The 26,572-nt window shown below is 34.1% G+C and overlaps 1 protein-coding gene across 2 annotated transcripts in view; it reads left to right on the forward strand.

The window, feature by feature from the left end:
- Window positions 1-12,289, forward strand: part of LOC149534659 (polarity axis stabilization protein) — a 62,961-nt gene extending 50,672 nt beyond the window's left edge. For both annotated transcript variants that reach the window (XR_016356722.1, XM_089803266.1), the window contains exon 3: window positions 11,685-12,289. Coding sequence is in view for 1 of the 2 variants with exons in the window: in XM_089803266.1 (XP_089659392.1) it covers window positions 11,685-11,912 (228 nt within the window). In the remaining variant the exon portion in view is untranslated. The remainder of the gene's footprint in view (window positions 1-11,684) is intronic.
- The last annotated feature ends 14,283 nt before the right edge of the window (window positions 12,290-26,572 follow it).

Raw genomic sequence — 26,572 nt, forward strand, 5'->3', positions numbered from 1 at the left:
AAATCTTAAACATATGTACATAGCATTTCAACATATCAAAAAGAACTTTAAACATTTAAATATCTAACTCTACATGTGTACATAACATTTTCTATAGCTTTTTTTTGATATCTAACTAAAAAATATTAAAAACAGACATTTAAGAAACATTTTTACAGTTTTTTAACAATTATTTTCTAATATTTTCTAAGTAGGGTTTTTCTAACATTCTAACTTTTTAAGGGGTTTGTAAAATTATTTTACAAAAAACAAAAAACTACTGATTTTTTTAAACTAAGATAAGTGAAAACACATAATTTACAATTAAAAGAAAAGGAAGGAATAATTATGTGTACTTGGTATTAGAAACAGCCGGAGGAAGTTGAAATCGCTCATGTGATGCTGATGTCAAGCTAGGACATCAGAGGGTTTGGCCCAACACTTGAGGGTCCACAAGAATGCAAAACAAATTAGTGAAAATGACTGTTCATCATTAGAATTTATAAAACATCTGATAAAGGGGATGTTCTTTTGAACACCCTCTCATCGAGCGAGGACCCTTGCATATGGGCTTTGTTCGAAGGGGTGTGTTCGAATGAACGCCCTTGTGTACCGTGTCCACAAGAAGGCCCAAGGGGCCTTTGCAGGAACACCCCGCTTTGTTCGAAGGGGCTGAAAATGATTTCTTTTTTTTTACCCTGACTTTCCTTCGTACCTAAACGTGAACCATTTTTGTAGGCTAACCCTGTTATTTTGATCAGGCGATCAACGTTTCATTCCTTACCATCATGGGGATATTTCTGTTGTGACCTATTTCAAATTGTTTTGCTGGACATTGTTGATGGCATCAAGCAGTATAAGAAGAGGGAGGTTTTCAGTTGTTTGTGTGGCTAATGTGATGGTTGTATGTGAAGTGAATGCGAATCTGATTATAGGAGATTTGTGTGTTGATCATGCATATGAATGCAATTGGTAACAGACTGATATATCATTTTTGTATTGTAGAGTATCAACGAAAATGATCACAGTGGTGGATTCAGTCTCATTTCATATATTTTGGCAGTGAGCCAACCTGTACTGGCATTGGGCCTATTTGTACTGGTAGAGAGCTTATTTATATTGGTAGTTGCCCATATACTTTTCTAAGGGTGGTTAGCTCAATTGATAGTGAGCCAACTTGTAGTGAGAAAAACAGATAGTGAGCCATTGTAAAATTCACCTTAATTGGTGTCACTTTACCTGGTGTTCATGTCCTAGTTTGGGCTTTTACTTAAATCTTGGTGTTATATGTGTTGGTGTTTCTTGGCTTTCATGTTTACATCTGTTGTGAATGTTTGATATGGTTAACAGATGGATTAAAAGTTGATAATGCTATTGTTTATGTGTTTACTGACAAAATAGAAGTTCTATAATTTGTGTGAGGATAACTTATTCTCCCTCCGGTTATTCGGCCTATTCAACAATTGGTATTAGAGCTTGGTTCCTCGGAGAAGAGCTTTACCGCTTGAGGCAGATTGAATGGCGCACAAACTAAACATTCTTATGTTCGATGTCAGACTTAGTATATGGAAAGATTAGATGAAAGGATTTGTGGTTTCGGTAAGTTACAATGCTTGGAAGTATGTGGAGACAAAGTACGTGTTCGTTCCCTCAGAATGGACTCAACACTCAAAATGAAATCACAACTTATGTGGAGAATGAGAAAAGAAGGCATGCTATCGCTAGTGCTTCATCAAAAACAGATCTAGCTAAGGTTATTTCTTTGAAGGCTGCTTACTAAGTGTGGGGAAGGTTGAAAGAGATTTATGAAGGAAATGATAGGGTTAAGCTATGTAGGAAGCTAACAACTAAGCAACATTACGAGACTCTGAGAATGGAAGGAGAAGATTTAAAGGCTATTTTCAAAGAGTTGAGAATGTAGTGAATGAAGTCGAGAACCAAGAAGGACCAATGAAGACTTCATGGAAAAGGTCTTGATGACATTAACAAATAGTTACAGTGACAAGATCTTGGTTATAAAGGAGGTATATGATCCAAAAAAGTTTACTAAGGAACAATTGTTTAACACCTTGACTGCATTTGAACTTAGTTTGGAAGAGAGAGGAGCAGATCTGAGACAATTTTTAAGGCAACGAATTTTGAAGATCCCGATGCTAATGATGATTCAGATGAATTAGAAGCAAATTTTGCGTGGAAACTGAAGAAAGTTATCGGTAAATACAAAGGTAGGTCACCACTGAAATATTTAAGATGTGGTAAGATTGGTCATTTGGCTACTAGATGTCCATAGAAGGACCTAGACAGATGTTGAAGAAGTTCAATGAGAAAGATTACTATGTTAATGAAGTTGTTAGTATTTCAGATGCTGAGTTAGAAGCAAAAGATGGTTTGTTCTATGTTGATGAAGATGAGGACAAATCAAGAGTTGATATTTCTAACATTTGTGCTGAATTTGATGATAATGTTGAAATTTTTTTGTATGTTAGAAGGAACAGGAATGAATGAACAATAGATAGTGGTTGTTGTCATCATATGACTGGAGATAAAAAATAAAATTGTAACAACTGACAGATACGATGTTGCCCTGTCAGACTTAGTGATAATAAGGCAACATATGTTGTTGATCTTCTAAGGGTTTGTGTCATAATCTTCTGAGTGTTGGACAAAAGTGTGAGAATGACTATGATGTTGTGCTCAAGAATGAAGGATGTGAGATTCAGATTAGATGTAGAGTAGTAACTGTAGTTGACAAAAGGATTGGAAGGAACATGTATCATCTTGAAGGAGCTACTGAAGGAGCAATTAGGTTTGGCATTGAAAGATTTGCCACATCAATTTTGACAATATAGTAAGAATAATTTCATTACATGCAATAAGAGATTTACCTAGATCATGCAGACAAGACAATGTGATCTTTAAGGGATGTCAGGAAGGAAAACAAAGAAGAGAGTCATTCAAGGCAAAAGACTTCATCTACTGTTTTGCTGAAGTTAGCGCATATTGACCTTTGTGGTCCTACTAGAACAAGACGTTTACAAGGTGAGAGGTACTTCTTAGTTTTCATTTATGATCATTCAAGATTGACTTGGGTAGCATTTCTAAGAAATAAATTAAAAGTGCTTGAAAAGTTCAAGATATTCAAAGCTAGAGTTGAAAATGAAGGGGGTAGAAAAATTATATGTTTGAGATTTGACAATTTACTTTTGATGAGTTTGAAAAGTTTCATGAGAAGCATGACATTTAGAGAGAGTTTTCAGTAGCTAGAAACTACAATGGAATGGTGTTTTTCGATAGGATGAATCAGATAGTTCAGAAAGCAGCAGGGACAATGATCAAAGAAACAAGTCTACTAGAAGTTTATTGGAAAGAGACATCATTTGAATTATAGAATGGGAGAGCACCTATAGTTAAGTATTTCAAAATCTTTGGAAGTAAATGCTACATTCAGAGAGATGAAGACAATTTGTCCAGTATGAGAGCAGAGCCCATGAAGGTATATTTCTAGGGCAATCTACAAGGAGCAAACTTTGCCAGTGGTACAAGAGACTGAACAAGATAGTTGAAAGTGCAAATGTGAAGGTTGATGAAGATTTTTAGAAGACACCCGAGACACACTTTTGAGCATGAGTCATATACAAAGGATAAAGGAAAAGAAGACAAGAAAGAAAGACAATGCAAGCTCCGACATCTACAACTAAGATACTAAGGTATGTACAGAAATATGACTTAGAATTAGATTATTGGTGATAAGAACAAAGGAATTGTAACTAGAAGTAGAGCAACACATGAACAAAGATACAGTTTACTATCAGAGATTGAACCTAGAACTGTAGAATCATGTAATGATAAGAATTGAGCGAAAGCAATGAAGGAAAAACTTGATCAGATTGAGAAAAACCAAACCTTGGAACTTGTGCATAGACCGACAGACAAAAATGTGATTGGTATAAAGTGAGTTTACTGAAACAAGATGGATGAGAATTGTAAGGGTAATAAGGAACAAGGCAAGAGTATACAAGGGTTCCACTCAAATTGAAGGAAGTGACTTTGATGAGATTTATGCCCCCGTTGCTTAGATGTAGGCAATTAGGATATTTTTGACTTTTGCAGTATATAAGAATTTCAAAGTTTATTAATGGACACTAAGTCAACATTTTTGAATGGAGAGTTGAAGGAAGAGGTTTATATAGAGCAACTAGAAGGACTCAGAGCAGAGGAGAAACCAATTTGCATACTATGGTTTGAAGCAGACACTGAGAGCCTAATATGACAAACTGGACATAAATTTTAGAAAGGTTACGCAGAGAATAGCTTCTATTACAAAATTTATTGAGATCAGATCTTTATTATTGTTGTGTATGGTGATGACATAATTTTTAGAGGTAAGGATGATTTGTGCAAAAGATTTGCAGAAGAATTTCAGAAAGAAATTGAGATGTCTAAGATTGGTGAGTTGAATTTCTTTTTTGGATTTCAATTGAATCAAAGCAGTAAGGCATTTCATTTTCTTAGCCCAAGTATGTCAAGGAATTATTGAAGAAGTTTGGGTTGGAGAATTCTAAACTGATATGTAAACCTATTGTTACCAACTGTAAGTTGACTAAGAAGGTTGATTCATTGAAAGAAGATGCAAGCAAGTATAGATCATTGATTTCAGGACTATTGTACTTGACTGATACTAGACCAAATATCATGTATGCAGTATGTTTATCAGCCAGATCTCAACAAGAACCAAAATAGGCACATGTTATGGCAGTGTGAAAGGAACAAAAGTTCGGTTTGTGGTATCCAAAAAGTTCAAATTTCACACTGATAGCTTATACAGGTACAGATTGGGCAAGATGGTTGGATAACTGAAGAAGTACCAGTGGTAGAGCTTACTTTCTTAGCTCTCGGTTAGTTGCTTGGTTGAGCAAGAAGCAGGATTTTGTAACTTCATCGATTGTTGAGTTGGAATATATTAGAACATCTCCATGTTGTCTCATATTTTATTGATGAAATGAACCATGAAGGATATAGGTTTAAGTTTTGAAGAACCAACTTTGATCATGTATGATGATACCAGTGCTCTAAGTATGTCCAGTAATCCAGTGCAACATTCCAAAAAAAAACATATATCTATCAGGTATCATTTTATTTGAGAGGAGGTATTAGATGAAGTGAAGCTGGAGTATGTGCCTACAAAGGAGCAGATGGTAGAAATATTCACAAAACCTTTGTGCAAAGATGCTTGTATCTCAATGGGAACCTGGGCATTCTGACCCTTCTTAGTGTTTACCAAACACACCGGCTTGTGCATTGGTTCAGTGATTTGCATGCTCATTTTTTTTTGGATCAATGCTTGGTGACTTGCTCTCAAGTGGAGCAGGGTATGTTATATATTTCGCCCTCTGTCATTATTGTCAAAGCAGGAGAAATTTGGAGAACATAGAACTTTGATGATGATATCTTTTGGAGCTGTTTGCTTTGTTATTGATGAATGTTACCATCAATGGCAAAGGGGAAGATTGTTGGAATGTGAAGTTGATGCTATTCGTGTTGTTGTCATTAATGGTTGTCATTGATGTTAATATATCCGATGAATATTAATGGTTTGCTGTATCAGTTGATGTGTATCGATATTCTTGGCATATCGGTAGAGGCATTCATTGAAGGAAGTGCTTTTATTGTTTATTCGTATATGTTTTGGCGTTGGATCTATTTAGTGTGCATCGTATGGTGGATCAATATTTGAGTTCACTCATTTTTGGAGAGTGTTCATTTATAATTCTGTCCCAACAATTAACGTGTTCATCCTATCTCTTGGACCGATGGATTTGGAGATAGTGTTTTGTGTTGGCATGCATGGGGCATGTTATATTGATCGAGGTGGTCCATGTTTTGTTCGTTACCACTGCGGGAATGTTTTCGGTTTGACTTATTTCAAATTCTTTTGGTCGACATGGTTGATGTCATCAAGTAGTATAAGAAGAGAAAGGTTTCAATTCTTTGTCTGGCTAATGTGATGCTTGTATGCAAAGTGAATGTGAATTTGATTACAAGAGATCTGTGTTTAGATTGTGTATGTGGATACACTTGGTAGCAGACTGATATATCATTTTGAATTGCAGAGTATTGATTATAGTGATCTTAGTGGTGGATTCAATCTCATTATATATATTTTGGCAGTGAGCCAATCTGTACTAGTAGTGAGCGTATTTGTATATGGCTTACCCTGACTGACAGTGAGCCAACCTGCAGAGAGCAAAATTGACAGCTAGCCCTTGTAAAAATTGCCTTAACCAGTGTTCATTTCATGGGAATTAGCTTCTCCTTGGTTTTTCCCAATTTGGGTTTCAACATGAATTTTGGTGTTATTTGTGTTATTGTTTCTGTGCTTTCATTTTTACATCTGTTGTGAATGTTTTATATGGTTAACCTAGAGATTAAAAGTTGATGATGTTGTTTATGTGTTTATTGACAAAGTAAAAGTTTTATAATTTTTGTGGGGATATCTGATTTCCGCCCCCCCCCCCACCATTTATTTGGCCTGTTCAAAAATTTCCTTTTCTTGGACATCAGATATGGAACTTAAGAATCAGGTGCATGCACATGCATACCAAACTGGTACCTTGATCGGGCGCGAACTAGAATTGGATTTGGACAGGTGATGGTGAACCTGGTAACATAGTATTAAATATCTAAAAATTAATATTTATGGAAAGAAAATTCGTCCGCATGGAACTTCTGATCTATATATGGGGTTTGAAATTTAATATTACTTAACACACCCTCACATGTTCCCATATATGCTCGTCTTTGTATCTGATGTAGATTATGAAACTCCTCAGATATGTTTTGGATATAACACATTTATTTATATCTCATTTCTGATTAGGTATGGCTAGGAGGTATATTTGGTATGGCTGATATGAATGCTAAGCCATATTCTATGAAATTTGAAAGAAGATACAAATTATCTCAGGATAACAGAAATCAAGAAATTTAAGCATGTACTGATTATAAAAATCGTAGATGGAAAAGTTGGTGAATATTCTCGAGGCAAAATGCTCATCAATTTTTACTCGCTCCAAAAGCCTCTGAGAATTTTATAAACTTAGAGGCATTTTTTCCTATCACGAGTAAATGCAAAAGCAACTTTCATATAAAAAACTAGTCCAAATTCATATAATATTTTTTCTTTTGTTGCAGTTAAAACAAATGCGTTTTCTTTGACAGAACGGGTTTCAAATGCCTTAAATTTGGGCTTGGCGGCAAATGCTCCACTCCTCGGACCAGCCTTGTATCGCAAGAGGGGCACTGTCTCTTGACTCCATTGGGGGAGTTTACTTGATACCCTCACAAGGGGGGCTGCCCTTTGATCCCATTTGATGTGTTGTCCCTAGACTGTCATGAAAGGCACTACCCGTCAACCTCATTGGGTCTCCACTTCTAAATGGACAATCCCAATTAATTATTGGAACCTGTCAAATATAAAACTTGACTACCATGAGGGGGTGATAGGGAATTGGGATATAACTCGAGTGTGCCTATTTAGATGTCACTATTGCATAATTTGCCAAAATTTCTTTAATGAGGCAACTTAAACACACGAGATTGCTAGTGGAAGTGACATTATAGCTCATTTAGAGTTTAAGTGTCTGTTTGGTCTATGGTTTTTATTGAATATTGAATTCTAACCTTGATTTATTTATAATGGAAACTAGTAATATGCTCAACAAATTTTGTAATGTATTTTTAAAGAATTTAAAAAATATTTATGTATTTTAAATGCTTGATAAAATAGCTGAGTTATTGCCGACTTTTTGGGTGAGTTTTTAATTTTTTTGGGTCTTCCAAGTTATTGTGGAGTCTGATTTTTTCAACTATGATAAAAATGGCTGATATGTAGTTCTCTTCTTATAATAGATTATGTCTTTGCACTCCAATTTGGGTAGTGTTTGGCCGAGAAACATCTGTTTCAAAACATCTAGAGTATGTTTATGTTATTGCTCACATACATCTGCACATACAGATGCATATGTATTGCTACATATGCTGTGTCCTGGCTATATTTTATTCCTAGTTATCAAATATGGCTCCTGTCAGGACTCTTAAATGGATCTATGCAACTTAGATTAAATTAGATATTCGTCACTTGATTTTATCTTTTAGATATGTTCAAGTTTGCATGGAAAGGATATATATTTTTCATTTCAATCCTTTATTCCTTCTAGTGCAGCATATGTGATGGCCCCTTACAAAAATGTTCTTGTAAGTACTAGTGTAATCTAATAATTGTTATTAGACAAAAGTCAACTTAAAGAAAATAAAATCTTTCTAGATTCATTGATTCAGATATTAAAAGCTACGTGATATCTTGATATTTTGTGTTAGTTTTAACTTTTGACATTCATATATATTGGCTCTATAAAATCCTCTTTCTATTTAGTATTAACCAAGCCACTCTAAGCAACCTTTATACTGGAAAAAGTAACTTTAATTACAAAGAAATATTAAGTACTAACAAAAACTATCATGATTCTTTATTGCAAGCCAACCTCTTATTAACCGTTTATTTAATATTTACTTATTATATCATAGATGTAATACAAATTCCCAACATTTCCCCTCTTATTACTCCAATCCAAACAAAAGATGAAACACTGAACACATTAGCCTGTTTGGAACTCTGATGAAGTGCCCCCACAAATCTCTTACTAACACATATGTTGCCAGAAACGAAAAATGAGACGGCAATGGAAATGAACCATTTAAAAGTTGCGTATAAGAAACACATATATATTGCATGTCTACGTTATTAACAATTTAGTAATTGTAGGTAGTAGTTTTCCACAATCCATTAGAATTCTTTGCCGTATTTTTCTGGGCAGATTGTGTTACAATTTTTTGCATCTTCCATAATTCCCTCCCATGAAGGGTGATAATTGTAGATAGTAGTTTTCCACAATCCATTGATAATTGATGCAAAAAATTGTAACACAATCTGCCCAGAAAAATACAGCAAAGAATTTAGTCATTAATTTTATAAAAATATATGAAATAATTTAATATTTTATAAATAACAAAATTATATTTAAAACTTGTTGACAAATAATTAAATAAAAATTATTAATATAAAATCCTATAAAAAATATATTAAAATTTTTAAATCAAAATTAAAATAAATAAAACATTTACTCAACATTAACATATATAATCTATTATTAAAAATGAAATAAACCTAATATAATGTAATAGTAATAATGATTTAGCAATTGTAATATCACATACTGTTTAATAAAACTGAAGAAAACTGAAGAATAACTATACTAAACAAAATATTCTCAAAACTGATTACCTTCAGTCTATGTCCCAGTGAATTAAAGAATACATTAAATAAACAGAATCCATTTTCCTGTCAATCTGCAGAAATCAGTGGACTATTAAAGATTAATAAATTGAAAATATTTATTTTTATTTTTTTAAAACTGTGGGAATTTTCCTCTGGCATGGAAACGCGTTGCGGCCTATGAAACAGGCAATGGCAGTGTGCCATCATGGTTTCTGTAACTAAGAATAACACACCAAACTGATTGTATCTGTGGATGTCCTGATTGCTGAACATTACAAATCATTTGTGCCACATGAAAGAACAAATCCCAACTTCCGTGTACTATGAGAGAACGACTCTCCTTCAAGAAGCCACCCTCACGAGGAGTGTCCAAATCCCTCCTCAAGTGCCTGCACAATGTGATAACAACTTGCCTTCAAGAGTCCACTGTCCTTCAAGTATCTCTTTCCTCTAGCGTTGTGGGAACCAAGTCCCTCCTCCAGTGTTCAGCAGTAACAAGATCAATGCAGATACACTAATTACACCTATTTCAGCTCATTTATTTCAAAGGTAACACTATTGACAAATACTATGGAGCGCCCACCTATCTTCAAAATGAGACACATGTCGTAGTGCTTCTCAAACAATGAGCCATTTCAAAATAAGAAGCTAGCTCAAATAGGAGAAATTTCTCCAATCTCTAGTCTGTCCTCTGACTTTTTACATTTGATTCGCTAATGTCACTTGTGAGTTTGGAAAAGCTAGACATGCTGTAGCATGAATGGCTCCAAGATTGCAAGCAATATTTGATACGCGTGGCCATATTAAAACACAATAGTATTGGGTTTTGAATTCCACCAATATTGCACCTGATTACAATTTCCTTGATTCACCATAGAAAAGCAATGAATGACTCCAAGATTGCAAGCAATATTTGATATGTGTGGCCATATTAAAACACAATAGTATTGGGTTTTGGATTCCACCAATATTGCACCTGATTACAATTTGCTTGATTCACCATAGAAAAGCAAAATATCTCTGATGTTATCAACTTGATATCTCCTGTTTACAAATATTGTGATTCTACGTGTAGAAATTTCTGGGAACAATGGGCCTCTAATCAAAATGTTATAACTCTAAAATGTTTGAAAATCTAGAATTTCAAGGAAATTTGTGGATTTGCAAAAAAATTAAATAACATCTTTAAAAGGCTTGGAACTGAAGACCTGCAGTCATGTTACTTGATCTCTTGACCCACTATACTACTAAAATTCACGCTATCAAAACGACTTAAGTAAACTTAATGAGAATCAACACTCAAGTGAGCAAAATGGTCACCTATTTCTTGTGTGGTGGCAATTGACTACATTTATGCTGAAGAGGAATATGCAGTCAAGTCCAACCTAAAACATGAGCCAAAGAATTTATGATCAAATGAGACAATGGATTGATCTTCATCTAAAACAAAACATTGTCACTCCTTGAGCATGGCTTGCACATTTTTCCACTGTGGCATGTGGATGCTGATTAATGTGTCCTTTTTGTTTTGGAATTCTGTCTTGGATTATGGCTTGTGGTTTCTAGAAACCTCTTGCCACTTTCTATAGCAGATAATCACAAATGACTATCATGCGTGCACTTAAAAGATGCTTGTTCTCCATTCATCCAAAATGGCATCACCGAAGTATATGTTTATGGAGAGGAAACTTGCATAATGTATGGGAAATATAGTTTTTGCTTATGGCAGTCTCTTTCAAAAATTACTGCAGTCTCTTTCAGAAATTACTGACGCGAATTATATTTGACAAAACTACAAGAAAAATAAGAACTGTCAATGGCCTTGGGAAAAAGATCATCACCACAAACAAAGTGAAAAATGTATGGACTCTCCCTTCCAGCACCTCTTTTGGACAGTTCCCTTTCATGATTTCATGATGCAGATAGCACTTATCAACAGAAATTGATAATTATGCCAACCGGGCATTTGCAAAAAATTGTTTTCTTGTTCTGGCAATTTTACCAAATTAACTTGTCTTTTGCATATTGCACAGTACTTCCTTTAAGAATAAATGTTGCTAACTGAATGATCCTACTGTAGATGCAACAATATCTTATGCAAGCTTTCAAAAGTAATTATCTGCCTACTTAAAATTTCTTAACAGTGGCATCAATCTGTTTTTTGCATCAATATTTGCCAGCGTGTTCGTGGAATCATATTTATTGGTTATATAACGTTCTCAACTTTGTTACATTCACTTCTTTATCCATCTAATAATAATTCATAAAGCTTTGGCTTTCTAGTTTTAGTATTTTCAATAAAATCAGCAGGACTTTCACTTTACTGAGTGTCAGATTTTCTGTTTTGCCAATAATTTTGTCTTTGTTTTAGCTACAACGCACGGGAGTTGGGACTTCAGAATCTTCAACAATATGCCTGAAACTAAAGGGTGATTTGAGGATAATTTTCAATAAACTGCCAAATGATATGCAGCAGTTGCTGCTTTTCAATCCTCAGCATGCAGCTTTTCTTCAGAATAGTTCGGAATTCACAAAACTGCCTGGACGACCTTCTGTTCAGATTGCCAGAGTTCCAGAGCCTGCTGCTCATAACGTGTAAATGTGCATTTGTGGAATTCAAGGAAATGATAATCTGTAGCTTTTCCCAAGTGAGCCGATTTTAAATTTCAGATAAAAATGAAGTCATTCCCCTATATTTATGTATTTGAAGCACATGATAGCCAAGTATGGTTCATTTGTGCCTTGATTCCAAAGCTAAATGCATAATAAAGGCTGCTTCTGCTTCATATTGATGATATACCACCTTTTACTACTGTGATTTGGGCAGATGACTGAAGTTATTTGCTTATTTTTGGATCAAGATGTGTAAAATCTCCGATCCTTAATGGTGTCTCTTATGATTTATGCACCTTTTAGCATACTATTGTCTTGATTTTGGGCATTTAAATGAGACTGGTTTTATTCTTTTGGATTCAAGGCTTGTAAAATACATATTTTAGGTTGCTGGTGTTTCTTGTGTTTTCTTATGATCAATTTTTATTTTCATGACATTCTCCAATATTTAAGAATATATTCAGATCATGGTTCGGGTTTCAAAGATCATCTGATTATTGATAAAGTTTTGGAACAAAAATTTCATTAAATCTTCATCAATTGGGACGTTATATAGAAATTGACATATATTTAGAATATTTACATGCTTGATACAAGTACAACTAAGTCAAATGCACGTAGGCTGCTAGTGTTTGTGGTTAGGTTTGGGGCTTTCCCTTCTCCGTCAACTGGATTGCTAGTTGTTGGAGTTAGAGGCAATGGCCAACTGGCTAGTGTTCTTGCAGTCGATACAACACTTGTATCCAATAAATATGTATTATTAAAGTAAAGATCATTAAACATTAAATTAAAAACTAATAACAAATGTGTTACCTTATAAATTGGATGATCTCAGAACTTCCTGTAATATCTGTCATGTATTAATATAACAATATCATAGTATCTACATATGCTTGCATATGTATATGCACATATATGTATGTATGCGTAAATTCGAATGAGACTAATGTATACACACACTTAATATATGACATATACATTAGATACGTTTTTTGAATATTGCACACACACGTATGTATATATATATGTCTCTGTATATATAGACACATACACATGTACACATGTGAGTACGTACATACACAAGTATAGGTAAGTATATCATGATATTTTTATATTGACATTAGTTTGAGTTATTATTTTTTCCTTGAGAATAGTTTTATTATTTATCACGACAGCCATATTTCTATATTATTCATCAGGCATTATATTGTTCGGTGGCCATTTTAATAATATCACCACATAAGTGTCAATGACTTTTGGTTGTAACTCCGTGCCACCTTCATACTTTCTTGCAAAATAATTGAGCATCGAACTGCAATAGTTTTTATTTTCCTTGTAGTTTTGTCAAAAAAAATTTGCATTAGTAATTTTTGAAAGAGGCTTCCATAAGAAAGAACTATATTTCCCATACATTATGTGAGTTTCCTCTCCATAAACATATGCTTTGGTGATGCCATTTTGGATGAATGGAGAACAAACATCTTTCATGTGCACACATGATAGTCATTTGTGATTATCTTCTACATAAAGTTGCAAGAGGTTTCTAGAAACCACAAGCCATAATCCAAGATAGAATTCCAAAGCACAAAGGACACATTAATCAACATTCACATGCCACATTGAAAAAAATGTGCAAGTCATACTCAAGGAGTGACAATTTTTTTTTGTTTTAGATGAAGATCAATCCATTGTTTTATTTGATCATATTCCTCTTCAACATAACAGTAGTAATTTGCCACGACACAAGAAATAGGTGACCATTTTGCTCACTTGAGTGTTGATTCTCATTGAAGTTTATTTAAGTTGTTTTGATAGCCTAAATTTTAGTAGTATAGTGGGTCAAGAGATCAAGTGACATGACTGCAGAAGGTCTTTGGTTCCAAGCCTTTTACAGATGATATTTAATTTTTTTGCAAATCTACAAATTTCCTTGAAATTCTAGATTTTCAAACATTTTAGAGTTATAAGACACTTTGATTAGAGGCCCATTGTTCCCAGAAATTTCTACTTGTAGAATAAAAGATATTTATAAACGGGAGATATCAAGTTGATAACATCACATATATTTTTCTTTTCTATGGTGAATCAAGGAAATTGTAATCAGGTGCAATATTGGTGGAATCCAAAACCCAATACTAGTGTTTTGATATGGCCACACATATCAAATATAGCTTGCAATCTTCGAGCCATTCATGCTACAACAGGTCTAGCTTTTCCAAACTCATAAATGACATTAGCGGGTAGAATGTAAAAGAGGACACACTAGAGATTGGGCACAAGCATGGAAGTGTTGTGAGAGGCATCAAGAACTGTTTTTCAATACTTGTTTGCTCTATGGTTGTAGTCTTGGTCCTAATTTCACCAACCTTGCTTAAAGACTGGGTGAAGAAGCAACATTACAATCAAGTCATGAAATACTTCTGCTTTCTTGTAAGCTCTTTAAAATTTATATAAGAGGCTCAAAGTTATTAGCCTGTAATTAAGAAGGCAATGTTAGCCTTGATAGATGCCTTGATATGAAATGATCTATTTGTTTTCATTTGTATAAGCTTGTAAATCTTCTCTAGATCGAGAAAACTATGGCACTCTCCATTGACATCTTCTTTTTAGAATTATTTTAACTTGGAGTAAAATCCAATATTGCAAGCTCATACAGAGGTATCTGCTATATACACTCTGAGATAAGAGACACCACTCTTTTGAAAAGTCAAGAATAAAGTACAAGTATCATGAATCTTTTGTAAAGCCATAGGCCCAAGTTAGGCATAATGCATTGGCTATGATTATATAATGCTTAGACATCACCCTAAAAATTCATCATGAAAGACTACCATGGTCGAGATGAAAGGTGTGTATTGATAACCATTGAACCTCATGTTATTCCTGCATGATAAGATAAATAACAACAGTAAAAAATAAGAAAGTAATAAATGTGTTTAAAACAGAGTCAGCTCATGGTAGTCCAGTGTATAGGTCTTTTTGTCAAGTTGAGTGGTGGGTGATCGAGTACATAGTGCCCACACAAATCTTTGGCTAAGGTAGGTTAGTGACATGCTTGCTACTGTGATCACTAGAGGTCAGGGTTGCTAGTAGTTGGCAGATAGGTACATGGAAGGTATCCAAAGCCTAACTGGTTGTCTAGCCGACACTCTAACACTAGGATGTTCAGTGGTCAGACAATGGTGTTCCAAGGCTAATCCCAAGGAAGGAAGGGCCTTTCTCAGTAGAGATTGTGTAGGGATACTTAAGGGTTTGTGGTTGAGAGGTTAAGCCCTTGACAATGCTTCTCCTCTCTTCCATATGCCAAGGCTTTCACAACTCAAGGATATGATCTACGTGCAAGATAACTGCATTTCATGTATCTTACTTTTGTATAATGGTTATTATAGTTTAAGTTAGTTTCTCTTCCATTGGATTAAGAACCAATTAAATCTATTATTCATTTTACTTGAATTGAAATGAACCACATTTCATGTGTAGATGATACAATGGTTTTTATAACTGTCCTTCTTATGAATTGGAAAGGAATTGATATTTTGTTATCTAAATCAATTTAAAATAGGATTATAAAATTTAGCATGTTACACATGATATCAAAGTGCTAGGTTCGACAATGAATTGTGGGCTCATCACTATCTTAACTAGAAAATTGAAAAAATGCAGTGTTAAATGAAAAATAAGATGTTCACCTAAATTACTCCTTGAAAGAAACCCCACCATTGCGTATTCTTCTATCTAATTATGAGCATGCCAAAGCACAAATATTATCTTTGTTTCGAACCCAAGGATGATGAAACTTTAGCCTGTGCTTTGCTCCAGATCAAGAAGGAGAGAGTAAGGTGGACTCCTGCAAAGAAGGTAATTTTAGAACCAAACTCATTGAGGCTTGGAATGCCAAGAAAAAAAAATCCACTCATGATCTATCATAAACCTAATAAAGGAAAGGATACACCCAAGGAAGGAAACACACAAAATATCGAGGAAGAAGGTGTCCGAATCCCTAAATGATTTATGTTGGGTTATTTTGTTATATCCTTAGAAGAGGAGATTTTGTAAATAAGTATGGTTGCAGTTGCAACAAGAGAAATATTTCTAATTTCAAATGATAATGAGAACAAATGTCATTTTGTATTTAATTTATTTTGAGCAAATAATTGTATCTTCTCTCTCTTCTTGAGCATATGTATGAAAACATAATATTGATAAAGGAACCAATTGTATATTTCAAGACAATAAATACCATGGCAAACAATGAGAATAATGTTGAGAATGAGATGTCTAGTGGGACCATTCCTCAAAATTTCATCCCTTATAATTATGTCCCCCATAATTTCATTCCTCTAAACCCCATGGACCTGTTGGTCCAAGTCTTGCGGGAAACCCAAACTAGGTTGGAAAACATAGAGAAAATAATGCATGCCCTGGCAACTTAACTTGGGCAAGGATAAGAGGATACCCACTCCTCTCCCCCTCCTCGAACTGAGCAAGAGTTATCTTCTCATAGCGAACATGAAACTGAGCCTCCTAAAACACTGTTCGAAGATTAAAAAAAGAAAGAGATAGTGATATGTCAACTGACATTAAGTAAATTAAGCCCCCTAGATTTTTTAGATCCGAGTTTGGAGAAGCCGTTGAGGCTTGGTTAACCGAGATGGAACAGTATGCTAAGATCATTATTTTTTCTAAAACCTCCAAAGCAATTTGAGGAATTTATCACCTTTCAAGAGAAGCCATCACTTGGTGGGGAAACACCATGATAAAACTGAATATTAAGACTGCTGATGTTACCTGGGACAGGTTTGTTTCTATTTTTAAGAACAAATAGCTACCCCAAACTTTTTATGAAAAGAAGGTGTTGAATTTATAGAACCTTAAAAAGAAAATTTGATAGTACATTGGTAATGAGAGAAGTTCACTCGTTTACTAAAGTATGTCCCTCTATATCAACAAGATAGGAACCTAAATGTTAGGAAATTTGTCATGGGGTTAAACAACAGGATCAAGGGAGTAGTTGATGCTCTCGCCCCATGAACCATGGAGAAAGCTCTTGAGAGGGCCATCCAACATGGACACAAGGTTAAAAGGGATGACTCCATCTTGTTAGTTCCTCAAATTGTTGGTTGACAAACACAAATTGGCCAATGGCTAGGTTTGATACTGAATGATCAAATCCTCTTCTCTTCAAGATTTATCTTACTTATGCAAATTTAGCTTAATTGATGCTCTTGAGATTGCAAGTTATTCTCAACAAGAAATCAAGATTAGCTGTTTATGGTAAATGTAAAAGATCAATGAAAATAGTGACTTAATGTGGTGTAGGTAATTAGGTAAAGAATTCCATTAATTATAATCGTTAATCAACTTAATCTTAGTGAGACTAGTCCTTTTCCATTGGGTAAATGGAGTCTAACTCACATAATCAAAGTATCACCAAAATTTGAAGATAGTGTGCACACTATCAATTATTGGACATAGAACTTTAAGAATATGAACCCTAGTCTAAATGAATTTAACCCCAATGGTGAAGACCAATTAGACAAACATCACATACCATGTAATATTTGATAATCAAAGATACACATAAAGTTCAATCCATCAACAATAACATGAATTGAAGAGGACAATAGTCACAACAAATTATTAAATATCCAGACATCCAAATTGAGCATCAAAGGGATATCTTTATATTGCTATTTGAAATAGGGAACAACAACAAAATAATGTAAATTGCATAAACCTTGAAACTGCATCAATCATTAAGGTTCAACTTGTCTTTTTAATGTAATATAAAGGAAATATATTCGATAAAATTGTATCTATTTTACTAAATATGAAAATGAGATCTTGGCAACCCTTCTTATAGAAAATGAAGTGGTGCAACAAAGCTTCATAGCTCTTCAAAATACAACTATTTATAACTAACTATTTGATTAAAAACTAGTTATGCATAAAAACTAAAAAGTACTTGATACAATTTTATGTTTATCATTTTCCCATGGTGGCTTCCTCCTCATTGGTTATTGCTTCTACCTGCATTGATTCAGGTACTATCATGTAATCCTTGATCCACTTTAAAATTTGAATGTGCGTTGGCCATACAAATTGAGATACTTCAGGGATGAACTTTTGTAGGTCCTGCCATTTCTTCCCTGTAGCAACACATACACGTCTAGATCTTAATAAATTTACTCTCCAAAGTATTGATCTTGTCCAAAAAAGTATGGAAATTACTCAGTTGAAAATCCTTATTTTCCTTGTACCAAGTCATGACCCTATGAGGTAGTGTCACCATCTCATTTCTCCATTCCTATAAGTTTATGGTCCTTTCTCCACCACCCTTTAGAGAAAGTATAATACGATGTTTAGTAGAAGCAGTGAGCACTATCTTTTGTTCAATTCTTTGTTGCTCTTATTCCATGTATGCTAAATTCTTTGATATGTCTTCCAACATATCAACAATACCTTTAATTTGTGGGCGAGAATTATGATCTCTTTTGGTAATCTCATAAAGCCTACTCAATTCAAACCAGGAGGGTTTCCATTTTCTTTCCAGTTCAGAGAGTATGACCTTTAAAAAGAAAAGAAAAGTCAATCATGTAATTCATACTTTGGAAGCCTTCATATATTTCATTACACTTTCCTAGAATCATCTTCCTCCTAAAAGCTTGGATATCTTCTAGATTATTGTAAGTACACTCTTTATGTATGTTTTCTTCCCTGACTTATTCAAGTTGTTTTTTCTCAATTGCAACAACTAGGGCCACCTGATGAACTACAATTTCACTTGGTGTAGGAAGGGCTTTCAAACTATTGAGTTCACTTTCCATCCTCCTAGTCTTTATATGCATTTTATTTATTATCATATTCATATCTATTTCCCTTATCTGAAACTTTTCAATCCTTTCTTTCATATGTTTCATCTAACCTCTATTGAACATTGCCCTATGCATTAACTCAGTAGCATAAAATAGAGGATTGTTGTTTTCAATTGTTTTAACCACTGCCATCCCTTGTGTTCCCTTGGATATATCAATCAACTTGGGTTTATCACCTTTGAATGTGACCCAAGTGGATAAAGTTTCTATTTTAGGGTTAAACCTATATCCTTCTATTTTCTCCAATGTCTCAATCTTAGTGGAAAATTTTGCATCTTCTTGCTTTCTCACTTGGTCTAGCAAGAATAGTGCTTTAAGTGTTAGCCTAGGTACAATAAGGATATCACTTTTGTGCATAATCTCCCTAGCTTCTTCTTCTGTGAAAGTTATGTTATCAAAATGCAACTCATCAATCATCTATTGTACTTTGGAAGCATGTTGTGACTCATCAAATCCTTCCAAAATTTTCTTCTTTCTTTCATCAAATCAGTCCTTTATATTATTTTCAATTTAGAAGTCCTTAAACTCCTGGGTCTCAGTGAAATCTCGATCAATAAATCTCTGAGAGATAGCCTCTCTCTCATCCTCTGTGTTAGTTGGGAAATCATTCTCCATTTTTAGTACATGATAACCATGTACTTTCTCTAGGAACACTTGTGGAGGTTGTGACTCAGTTGTAGTATCCGCCTTCAAACTCCTCAAAATATGAGTGACTTCCTCTAACCCTTCTCTATCATTTGAATCATCACAAGTAACCAAGGGGGCACTTCTTCCTTTAGGTCCATTAACATTTTGGTCAGAGGTAGAGGATTCTGTGCTACCTGTCAGTAACTTCCTTTTCTTTTGGGCTAGTGAAGGATGTGGTTGTTCAATTCCTTTTCCCTTCTTCTGCTTCACATGCTCTTGATATAACTTATCAAAACCTTGGATGCACTTGTTTACCCTGAGTGCCTCCAACTCTGTCTCATCATGGAAACAAGGGAGTCCTTAACTCAACCTTTGATTTTCTGTAGTCAACAATATTCCTCATTTGTTTACCCTCTGTATTATTTCAGGAATATGATCACAATTTCGAATAATATATTCTTCCATGTTAAAGTGATGATCATGTCTTCCAATGAAAGATTTTATGTGTCCCTTGGGATCATACTGCCTTGTTTTGTCACTCAGAAGTCCAAGGTTGTCCATGATATATTCCTGCACCACTTTAATATTTGAATATCCTATTATAAAATCATCAAATTTAATTGAGCATTTGATTTCCCTTTCTCCTAGGGTTTGCAACATCTCTTTCTATCCGTAATAGTTTCCAAATGAATTCCATAAAACCTACCCTTTTAGATAAAAATTGGGATAGTCTCTGAGGTTGTTTCCTAGTACACCCATATAGATGTAAATTTAGGCTTGCATATCCAATCTCCAAAGTTGAATTCATACTTCTTATCAAGAAAACATTCCTTGGGTCTCAACATAATTTTAATCTATTTGGGTATCCTGGTGACTGATCCTCCAAGAAACCTAGTACTCCATACAAAAAACACATCCATGAACACTTTATAATCTCCATCCCTTCCATGTTTATCTCAGGTTCTACACTACATCTAAATTTGCAATGTGTTACCTTATTCATTGGTTGTGGTTAACTTTCAAGGAATTCCTAAAATGGTCAATGTTTTGAAACAAGAGTAAATGATATAATAGGGAACAATTCTTGAAGGATTTTGTGGTTAGATGAAAATAATCTAAGTTCCAAGAATACCAAATCAAACTCTTCTTCTGCTACTGCTGTTTTCTTCTTTTTAAATCCTCTTCATCAATTAAATCTAAAACTCACAAGAACACTGCTCTATCTTCTTACTTATCCTTGCACAAATGGAAATCAATTGCTCACAAGTTCTCTATTGATATACCTCAATGATTCTCCCCATTGACATCAATAAATACATGAAAAATTCTCCCCCATACATACATCTTCCACATACTACCAGAAGATGTTATCACGTACTCTCCCCCCCCATTGTGCTAGAGTATGTTTTCATGAATACTTCTCCCCCATTGACGTTAATGATAAAGGCTTCATTATGTTAATCATCTGCTCAAAGTCTTCAATCTGATTAAGTGTCCAAAGACACTATTCTATAACAATTACCAAGAGTCCTTAATGACTCTACTAATCTCAGATACTCTCCATACATGAAGCATCAACATTCAGTCCAGATAAACAATAGGCTTTTGTACCACTAGATTGATGCACTCTCTGCATCATTTACTTAGAAGTAGACATGGGCATAACCCCAAGCATACCCTGCAAATACTCAAATGTATCTTTAGGAAAAGGATTTGTAAAGATATATGCAATCTGCTCTTTTGTACTTTCATACTCTAATTTGATTTCTTTCTATGCAACTTTCTCTCTCAAAACATGATACTTAATAGATATAGGCTTAGTATTAGAATGCAACACAAGATTCTTAGACATACTTACTGTACTTGTGTTATCACAATGTATGATAATAGGTTCTGAAAACTCTATCCCAGTGTCCTTCAATATCTACTTCATCCACATGATTTGATTACAATTGTTTGCAGCTATTACATAATTTGCTTCTATTTTACTTTTTGAAATACAATCCCATTTCTTGCTTATCCAAGAAACCAATCTTCCTTCAAGAAAAAATGCTCCACCACTAGTGATCTTTCTGTTATCCATACCGCTTGACCAATCCACATCAATATATGCACACAAAGTAAAATCACTTGATCTGTCATACTATAATCCAAAATTAGGTGTACCCTTCAAATATTTGAATATTCTCTTTACTACTGCATAATGTGATTCCTTAGGATCAACTTGAAATCTTGCTACTATCCCAACTACATTTTCTATATCTAGTCTAGTGTGAGCTAGATATTGCAAACCTCTAATCATAGATCTATACTTCTTTTTCTCAACTATAGGTGTCTCATCTTTGTTAGATAACTTGTGACCAATTATCATAGGTGTATCAATAGGCTTACAATTTTCCAAACCAAACCTTTTCGACAAGTCTTTCAAATACTTACCTTGTGAAAAGAAAATACCATCACTATTCTATACAATCTATAAACCCAAGAAAAACTTCATCTCACCTATCATATACATCTCAAACTCATTCTCTGTTTCATCAGAAAATTTATCACTTGCTTAATCATTGGCTCTAAAGATTATGCCATCAAAAAATGTTACAATGATCAACAATGCATTCTCAATTTCTTTCAAATATAAGTTACTATTTTTCGTACCTTTAGAAAATCCCAACTTTGCAAGATATTTGTCCAATCTTGTATACCAGGTTCTAGGTTTTTTCTTTAGACCATACAATGATTTCTTCAATTTGCATACCATGTTCTTTTCTTTTGTCAAAGAAAATCCTTCAGGCTTCTCAATGTAGACTTCTTCTTCAAGCTCTCCATTAAGAAATGCCAACTTTACATCCATCGGATACACTTTAAACTTCTTGCTTGCTACATAGGCCAAGAACATTCTTACTACTTCAATTCTGGTAACAAGGGAAAATGTTTCCTCATAGTTTATGCCTTCTTGCTGTGAATATCGTTTGCATACCAATCTTTCTTTATTCCTTACAACTTCACTTTGTTCATTCATCTTATTTACGAGCACCCATTTAGTTCCTATAACATTCTTGTGTTTGGGTCTAGGAACTGATTCCCATGTCTCATTATTAACAATTTGATCTAGTTCTTCCTTCATTGCTTAGATCCAATGACCATCCTTGCATGCCTCATCTACACTTTTTGGTTCAACTTGAGAAATCAAACATAATTCCTTATGTACACTGTTTCTTTTCATCACTCCTTTGTCTTTGCTTCCATTAATCTAATTCTCAGGATGATTCTTTGTCAAATTCCTGTTCGGTGTAGGAGTTACTGTTTCAATTCTTATTTCTTCTCTAGGTTCATATCTTGGTTCTTCTCTTTGTTTAATAATTTGAACATCATTCTTCAAATAATTGTTAGTATCAAAGAAAACTTCAATATTTTCTCTAACAAATTTAGGATTATTTTCTTCTTCATTAGAAATATAATCCAACATTCTGTCTTTAACTCCAAACTTTTCATCCACTTTTACATTTGCACACTCAACAATTGTCTTAGTTCTCTAATTCAAACATATAAGCTTTTCTTTTCAATGAATAAACAAGGAGCATACCTTCATCGCTTCTTGCATCAAACTTACCAATATGATCATCTCTCTTTATGTAGCACTTACTTCCAAAAATTCTGAAATATTTTACTAAAGGTGCAAGTCCAAACCATAATTCATAACGAGTCTTGTTTGTACCTTTTCTGATTTGCACTCTATTCATGGTGTATAATGTTGTGTTGACTGCTTCTCTCCAATATTTCTTGGATACATCATTCTCAAACACCATTTCTCTTGCTGCTTTTGTTAGAGATCCATTTCTTCTTTCAGCAATCCCATTTATCTTAGGAGTCTTCGGTGCTGATAGGTGTCTCTTAATGCCATCTTCTTCACAAAAGATGCTAAACTCTTTAGAAGTAAACTCTCCACTTCTATATGATCTCAAACATTTTATCTTTACACTAAATTCATTCTCAACTCTATTCTTGAACAACTTAAACTTTTCAAATGCCTCAAACTTTTCTTTAAGAAATGCTAGCCACACAATTCTAGGGAAATCATCAACAAAAATCATAAAGTACCTTTCACCACAGGATCCTCTTTTTCTTGTAGGACCACTCAAATTTATATGAAGAATCTCCAATTTTGCTGTGGTAGTGAACTTCTTGCTAGGAAAAGAAACTTTCTTCTACTTCACAATAACACATTCTTTGCAGACAACATAGGTAGGTTTCACCATTCTAGGTAGATCTCTGACAACAAATGTACTACTAGCCTTCACAATGTTATCAAGGTTTATATGAATAAATCTTCTATGCCATAACCAACTTTTATCCACCTTTGTAACCAAACAAGTAATCTCTGTAGGGTTCAATTGAAATACATTACCTTTGGATCTTGTACTAGTTCGAATCAACTTACCATCTTTATCCTTAATAATGCACGTCTTCTCTATGAATTACAACTAATAAACTTTATCAACCAACTGTCCAACACTCAATAGGTTATGCTTTAATCCACAAAATAGACATCATCATTATTAGTCTTTCCATCAAGAGTAATAGATCCCATTCCCTTGATATGACAAGCTACATTGTTACCAACTCGGACAATTCCTCCATCATTATTACCAAACTTAACAAAATTTTTCATGTCTCCAGTCATATGATGTGAACATCCACGATCTACAATCAAATCTAGTTTCTTTTCAACTTGTGAAACTAGGATTTTTTCTTTGCTAGTTTCTTTTTTAGGATTTTCATCTTTTATAGCCACAAATCCTAATTCCTCATCACTCTCACTCTGAACTCTTTCTTCAGACTCATCATCTTCATTTGTGTACAAACAATCTCTAGGTCTTCTAGACTTGAAATTATTCTTATACCTTTTCTCTCTTTTAGGACATTTAGAAGCATAATGACCAAATTCATTGCAAGTCCAATAGTTAAAAATTCTCTTACCATCTGGTTCTCTTGTTACAAGCAGGGAAATTCCTTCTTCAATTCTTCTATCCTCCTCAAGACTGGATCTATTGTTACTAGCATAGTATCCACTAGTGCTTGCACTTCTAGATAAAGAAGGGTTAATGCTTAATGCACTAAAGACTATCTCCACTCTACGAAGATCTCTTGATTTCTTTAATCTTTCTTTTGCTGCTTCCAATATTCCAAGTAATGTCTCTCTAGTAAACTTCTTAATGCAAGGTATCACTAACTCAATCATCTGCGATGTTTTCTTGAATGGTGGTGTCAAAGTTTTCAAGATCTTCCAAATAGTGTCATCTTCTTTTGTGGATCCATTGCAAGACTTAATACTTGCAACAATTTATGAAATTATAACAATATAGCTTCTTATAGATTCATCTTCCATCATTCTAGCATCTTGAAACAAACATATCCAATTTTGTAATATGATTCTTTTAGCATGTGCATCACCTTCAAATGTAGTTTCTAAAGATTTCCAAGTTACATGGGATGTTTCTAAGGATCTTACCTGACTGTATTCATTCTTAGGAAGAGTTGACAATAATGCTTCTTTGGCAAGCATATTGCACATAAACAAATCTCTTTCAACTTCACTGCAATCCTCAAGTTTTCTTTCTTCCACAATCTTCTTTCCATTCTTTATTATTAGCCAATATCCCAGACCCATACATAGAAAATGAGTGGGGGGAGTTGAACCTGGTATCCAATTGTTAAAAAAATTATCAACCTTATTAATCTTTAACCATGTGAACAATATAATAAACAACCATAAGAAGATACTCATACACAGTGACACCAGATATGTTAACTAGGGAAACCCTTGATTAGAGGGAAAATCCCATTGGGGATGATACCCACAAAATGATGTACTAATATAAAAGTTCCTTGTAAGAGGATGGACTTTTTTAGGAACCAATGAAATACATTTAGTACATTTCACTCCCTATTAGGAGATTTTGAATCCTTGTTAGGAGATTCCAACCCTGTTAGGAGTTGTAGAAGGATGAAGGATCCACTACCTAAATAGCTTCAAAGAAAAGACCATCGAAATCACTATCCAACTGGTCTCTATATTATTCCTTGTAGAATAATAGAAATGGAATAACTTTAGATCCTTCTTTGTCCTCTTGACCAGACCAAATCTCTTTTGATCTTGATACCAAATCACCAACTTCGCATTTAATAATCCCTTAGATCACTTAATCGCATTTACTAAATACTTCACTTATCACACACTTGAATACATTCACCACAACAAGGAAAATAACCTTCCTTTATATCATATCCTCAAAATAATTCCTTGACTTGGCCTTGAGGTTTTCCCAATTAATTATATTAGGACCTCATTAAGATATTACAATCATTTTATAATTACACAAAACTGTCGGCTCACAGTCTTTGGAAATTTTCACACATGCGACTATTGACTTTGGGCACTCCCTGATATCATCATTAGGTTATCTATTGCCACTTTCTAACTGAAATCATCATGATTATATCCCAAATAAGAGATACAATCCAAACATTAGAAACCACTTATCAGATACTCTATCTGTTTACCATCTTCTATAAATCAAGAATATCTTCTGCATGTCTTTGTCTTTCTATATGTGTACTTATCCACGTTATTAGAATACAATGTACAATAAATCTTTAACTGTGCTTTACCTGATTATCAATACACAACTCACACGACTTCACTCTCCGTCTGTTACTCTACCACTCTTCACATAAACAATATTATGTTGACAACAATGACAAACATAGTCATGAATGCAACATTTCAATCATGCTATTCATCTATCCAATGCTTAGGATAATCCCCCAATGGAATACCATCAACATTCATGCTTACATGCTTTCAATGTACTGAGAGAAATTCCTACACTTACAAGGAGTATAAATACAAGTGGAGACTATGCTAGAGAATTGAGAGAAAAAAAAAAAAAGATTAATGAAGGACTTGCATTACTTATGAAGAGGGAAATCCAAAGGTAACAATTTTTTTTTTTTTGAAAATGTTAAAAACTTTGTCATTATTCATCTAAATGTCCTAAGAGAGTAGAGAAGGTGAAGCTTAGGAATCCTTATAAGTATAGAATTACAAAATATTTCTTATTTGTTAATAAACATAATGAACATG

The sequence above is a fragment of the Cupressus sempervirens genome, chromosome 10 (genome assembly GCF_028749045.1).
Source record: "Cupressus sempervirens isolate cs-2001-9-10 chromosome 10, ASM2874904v1, whole genome shotgun sequence".
NCBI classification, from domain to species: Eukaryota; Viridiplantae; Streptophyta; class Pinopsida; order Cupressales; family Cupressaceae; genus Cupressus; species Cupressus sempervirens.